This window comes from Stegastes partitus, unplaced genomic scaffold, assembly GCF_000690725.1.
Source record: "Stegastes partitus isolate 25-593 unplaced genomic scaffold, Stegastes_partitus-1.0.2 Scaffold1846, whole genome shotgun sequence".
In the NCBI taxonomy this organism is placed as follows: Eukaryota; Metazoa; Chordata; class Actinopteri; family Pomacentridae; genus Stegastes; species Stegastes partitus.
In genome coordinates, this window is record NW_007579577.1 from 127,019 (window position 1) to 133,018 (window position 6,000).

At 38.4% G+C, this 6,000-nt stretch overlaps 1 protein-coding gene across 1 annotated transcript in view; it reads left to right on the forward strand.

Annotated features, from left to right (window-relative positions):
• The window catches only part of LOC103372868 (metastasis suppressor protein 1-like), a gene marked incomplete at its 3' end in the record, with an annotated part of 75,781 nt that extends 69,856 nt beyond the window's left edge, over positions 1–5,925 (forward strand). Inside the window, exons 8-10 of the mRNA XM_008302628.1 lie at positions 3,712–3,869; positions 4,916–5,023; positions 5,802–5,925. Of these exons, the coding sequence (XP_008300850.1) occupies positions 3,712–3,869; positions 4,916–5,023; positions 5,802–5,925 (390 nt within the window). The remainder of the gene's footprint in view (positions 1–3,711; positions 3,870–4,915; positions 5,024–5,801) is intronic.
• Positions 5,926–6,000: the final 75 nt, after the last annotated feature.

A 6,000-nucleotide genomic window follows, 5' to 3' on the forward strand; every position in this document is an offset into this window, starting at 1 on the left:
CAACAAATATTAGTATTGCATGTAGCAGAAAGTAATACTGTACTGGGTTTTCTTTTATTGTGCAAAGTATTTATAATGCGCACACATCACTGCAGCAACATGAGTGCAAAAAGGGGCTCGAGCACGCTGCTTGATTTACAGCTGCTTGTTGTGCAAACGGACTCCATCACTACTGTGTCTTCATCAGGGTCAATGTGGACAAAGAGATTTAATCAGCCTCAACCAGGTACTCAGCTGTCATCGGATAATTGGTCTGAACAAGCTTTCAAATGTGTTGGATGATAAATCCGAGGGCGGGAGTCGCCAGAGTCTACGTCAGGAACGCAGGCTTCTTCTACAGAGACAGAAGTAGAGAAAGTATCAGAACAAGCATCTGTTGAAGGCGACAACCCAGTGGAAGTATGGAAAATAGCAAATAGTAGTTAGCCAGTGGAAGGAACTGAGACCTTTGCTGTGTTAAACCGACCAGCATTAAGACACTTCCAGCTGTTTTTAAAGGCGTGTCAGAAGTACGTATACTGGAGCAGGTACTCTCTGTAGATGTACTGGACAGCTCAATACAGTGTTGCAATTCGCCCTAAAATAGCCTGATGTTACAATTCACTAGAAATGAACATCCTTCAGTTTTCAAGGATCTGTGGGCAGTTTTTCAGTGCAGAAACTTGTTTGCAGTGTTAGGGCGACCTGAACATTTGTGCATGTTCCGTCTGCAACCTGGAGAACTTGTTTCTGGATTCATTTCAGGGGAGACAGACTTACTCCAGGGTAAACTGCTGGCTTGGTGCTGATTGGTTAACCTCAGACAGGACTCCAGTTTTTTTTCTGCCCTCTTGCTGTCCAGTAACTACTGTTTGTTGTAGTTTTGGTGCACTCTGAGGTTGCATTGCGGTCAAAGCCGTTGGATCGAAGGAAACGGAAAGTTGCTCTTGTAAACATTCATGTCTTCTCAAATCTCCAGTTTCTTCAGTGGAAATCCGCTTAGTGTTAAAGTTGACTTGGGCTGATGAAATTCAAATATGTGGACATGTTTTACATCTGTTCAGATTTCTTTAAGAAAATCAAATGCAAGCTTTTTAAAAAAAAAAAATCAGCTGCTTATCTGTTGCAATCTTTTCCGTGCAGTTTGCGGTAGAGTTGAGGTTCCCAGCAAACGAGGAAAATCAGTGTCCGAATATAAGAACACAAAAGTATGTGTGAAGAGAGAAGAAAAGCACAAAGAGGAGATGAAGACAGCTGAAGAATAAAGAGATATCCAGAGCTGGATAAAGGAAAACAGATGCAAACAGAGAACATAACAGGGATCTTCTGCTTGAGGCGTCATGTTGCTTGAATTCTGTGGGAAACCAGGAATTGCATTCTCGTCTCCACGATCTCTTTATCACCGACACGTCTGCTGGAAAAGCTCAGCTCCGTCCCGTCATTCAGGCCGACCACAGAGCTCAGCCTCAGATCTCGCTGGAGGAAAGAGGAACTTTAATTGCATGTTTACGTCCGTCCTCTAACACTGAAGATGGGATTACCACACGATCGCCTTAAAGAGGGAAAACTCGACCCCGAAGCAGCGATCGGCAGTCAGTAATGAAGTCAGTTGATTAAATGTGATGCGGTCGCACAAGAGCCAATGTCACTTTGGGTTATGGGAAATTGCGACAGGCAGTTTTCACTGCGTTCTGCCACGTTTTATTATCAACAAACCCATGAACGATGAAAAGTCAAACTCCCAGAGCTTTCTGACTCCTCTTCCTCGACTGTGGCTTCAAGAATACTCCTGAAATCATCCTCAGCTGTCTCAAGTTCAATCAGTTTCTGGGCGTTTTTAGCTCCTGTTGCATTTTTACTCACTGTGGGCTCATTTTTTACTGCAATATAAAGTTCTGTACCTCCATGGAAACAACACAAGCATGACTAGAAGTAGAGAGAACTCACATAATGCAATAAGTAAAAAAAAAAAAAAAGGGTTTAAAGGTTTAGAGGATTAAATCTGCTTTATTTGGAAACACGGAGAACAAAAGAAATTTGATCAGAGTTAAAAATAAAACCTCTTAGGAAACACCAGCGTTTTCAAAGCAGCGCTGTCATTTCAAATGTGGCTCTTCTGTAATGGAAATAACGAAGCCTGTTCATCAGCCATCTAATAATGTGTGTTGTAATGGCATGCCAGCGGTTGTTTGTCTCCTGGTTTCATTCTTTTATGTGGTTCAGCAGTTTGTGGCAGGAATCGCTGTTGTGTTGAGTTGTGTTTTGGTGAAACTGGATTTCACAGCCGGTTCATCATCTGGCTGTGGCGTGCCTGCACTTATAAGTCTGCTTTATTTCCCTTTTCTGTCCTTCACTTTATCATCTGGAGCTTCTGTGTCTGTATTATGATGCTGCAGGTCAATGAAAGAAACCTTTTATGCAACTATTCACAGTTTTGTTGCTTTCTATACCTTTAAAAAAAAATCTACATGTTTTAAACTGTGATCCTCAAAAAGCATAAATTAAGTTTAAAAGACTACAGCAAACTTTTATTTTGAAATATTAAATATTAATGTGTTCTCTTTGACTTGAAATGTGTCTGAGAGGAGCTGAATTATAAATCATTTACTCAAATTTTACAACTAGTGTTTTTATTGTCAGATATCACCTGGTCATAGCTTCCTGAATGCAGGACATTTTTACTTTTCATTGCCACACTTTTGTAAGGTGAATATATTAAGGTTTTGAACAGTTTCTTCAAACCAGGGAATGTAAATGTCACTTTGTGACAGTGAAAATTGTAATGGACATATTTATTTTCTCTATTATATATTTTGAACAAAACGACGAACTAATAAATTATTGCTTTTCTTAAGACTAAAGAATCAGTTGAAGTTATTGAGTCTAAATTCTCTGATTGCAGCTTCTTAAATGTGTTTGTGTTTTTTTCCCTCCTATGACAGTAAACTGAATATCTTTGGGTTCTAGACAAATCATTTCAACAACACTGAGATTTTTAACACATTTCTCACAATTTATGGACCTACTAGTTGATTAATTGAGACAATGATTGATGCATAGACAGTAAAAATAATTATTAATAGCATTCCTACAGCTGACCAATCGTGCTGTAGGCTGAAATTAGGACCATCCACCTAATTAGAAATGGAAATGCATAAATAAATGTAGAAATAAAGAAACTGCCTCAATAAAAGTTGATGTATAAAAGTTGAAGATATTAATGTCTGTTCTTTCTTTCACTGCCAACAAGTTTTTTTTTTTATTTCAACATTTAAAAAAAAAAAACAAAAAAAAACACATTTACTTATACAGAAGTAATGTAATGTCTCAGGTATATATTTTAACATTTTATTTATTTTTCTTTCAATTATTTATACATTTATTTATTTATTTATTTTATCAATAAAATGTGATTATTCATGGGGCTACAATGATGAATCAATTTGTTCTCAACTATTAAATTAATCTCCAACTATTTATCAGTTTGAGTAGCTGTTTAGGAATAAAAAGTCTGAAAGCAGTTTTCAAAAAGTGAATATTTTCTGTTTACTTTCCTTCTCTGCATCAGTAAACTCAATATCTTGATGGAGGGTTGTGGACAAAACAAGACATTCTGCATTTTCACCCCATTTTCTAACATTTTATAGACCCAACAACAACAATGCACAGATTGACTGACGGTGGCGATGATGAGTTCCAGCCCTGTCTTAAAGCTGTGTTTTGTGCCTCCAGGCCGCGGAGACCTGCAGCCTCAGCTGGACAGCGCCATGCAGGACGTCAGCGATAAGTATCTGCTGCTGGAGGAGACGGAGAAGCAGGCGGTGAGGAAGGCGCTGGTGGAGGAGAGGAGTCGCTTCTGCTGCTTCGTGTCCATGCTGAGGCCCGTCGTGGTCAGTCATTCATTCATTATTTTCTGAAGTCCTGCCCCTCTATAGGAAGTATTTTTTTAAATTCTACAACATTTAAAAAAAACAAAACAAAAAAAAAACGTGCAATCAGCATGTTCAACATTTCCAGGCACCTACAGATGCTACCAATACTGGGGAAAATGGTAATTCTGCATCCTATAGCTATTTTACTAAATATGTTTGTTTTTTTAAATTATTATTTTCATACTTCTCTCTGTTCTGTGCTAACACAGCCTGCAGTTCAGCCAAAAAGTCCCTGAACTTGATACAGTTGTGCCAAGGACTGTAATAGTTTTCACTTTTTAAATAAAACATGTAAAATCATGAAACGTCACGTGAAATATTACGGTTTGGTTTTGGAAAAGCAAGTCAATACTAGATGAAAAAGGTGTTTGTAGAAACTGCAGCTATTTTACTAGGCAAATATTTTTTTCATACTCAAATATTTTAAATATATTACAGTTATGTTGTACTTTTTAATTTGTCTTCCATACTTGTCTCTGCTCTGTGTGAACACATCCTGCAGTTCGACCGAAAGTCCCTGAATTTTTGTCATGTGACTGTTTTTCACAGTTGAGTCACTAACATCTTTATAGATGTATCGAGGAATGCAGAATTTTTAGTTTTTTACAGAATCTGGTTTCTGCAAGGAGTTTTTCTGAATTTCTGAATGAGGAATTTAGGATAAAATGATTTTTGTTTAAAAATATCAAGATGTTCAGCTTAGATTTGGTTCATTTTACTCACAAAAGTTACACAAGTTCAAGGACCATAGGAAAATTCAAAATCCGATGATTACCTCTGGGGTTTTTTTTTTTTTTTTTTTTACAGATTCTGGCTGATAAAATGTAATTTTGGCAATTTTTAAAATGCCGTTCAAACCCCCCAGCAGGTTTTAGGGTTAAGGGGGTTAATGTTTTTGAAATCTCTGAAAACTTTATGACCCAAACATTGATTCTCCAGAAACTGCAAACCTCTGGTGCAGCAGCTGTAGTTTGAGACTTTACTAATGTTGTTTTGTGCATCAGGAGGAGGAGATGTCCATGCTGGGGGAGATCACTCACCTGCAGACTCTGACAGACGACCTGAAGACTCTGACCATGGACCCTCACAAGCTGCCGGCCTCCAGCGAGCAGGTACAGTCCCGCTGCACGACATTCATGCTCTGCTCCGCTGGTAGAACTGGGCTTCAGTTTCTGTGAGGACTAAACTAGTGCAGTGATTCCCATAAAATGAATATTTAAGCAGCCAAAGTCTTGACATTTCATCTTTTGGTTTATACTTCTTTCTTCTTCTGACTTCTTTTCAGGAAGTTGCTTTTGGCATCTATTTGTACAGTTTTCATCTTTTTTTGTGCAAGTTGGCACTTTTTTCTTGACTTTGTTTGCCTTTTTTTTTTAAAGCACCTAAATATATATATATTCTGTAACAAACTTAGTTTAGGAATCATGGAGTAATAACATCTTTCCTTTGACGTGAAAACATGTGAGGTGCTTGTAACTTGAGCTGAAATTTTATCCATCAATTCAATTAATCATATTTTATTTGGCGGGGGAGGTAAAAAAAAAAAAAGTAAGAGTTGTTATCCTAAGCTCACCAATTGCTTTAATGTGTTTAATAGTGATTTTATAACACAGACAAACCAAAATGCTTCACCTGGAAGCTTGCAGGATACATGACAGAATCAAATGAGGACAACTATTTTCCCACAGTCGATAATAACAGGTTGTAGGCTGCACACAATAGAGGTGAAACTTAGATCAGCTGGTAAATTGAAAGCTTCACCTGCAGACTCAGCTCCCTCTGCAGCAGCACAGTTGTTACTTCACCTGTAAAACACTCTTTCTGTTTTTCTAATATTTCTAATTTGACCTCCATTTTTCTTCACACTGCTCCTTGTTCCTGTCTCTTCAGGTGATCGTAGACCTGAAGGGCTCAGAGTGCACCTGGTCCTACCAAACCCCCCCCTCGTCACCGAGCACCACTGTATCCAGGAAGTCCAGCATGTGCAGGTTAGTTGCAGTGGCTGCAGCGAACAGTAAGCTGACAGTCTGTGCTATGCTGCCTCCTTGTGGTGTAGAAATAAAACTGCAGCTTTTCCTGTTTTTTTTTT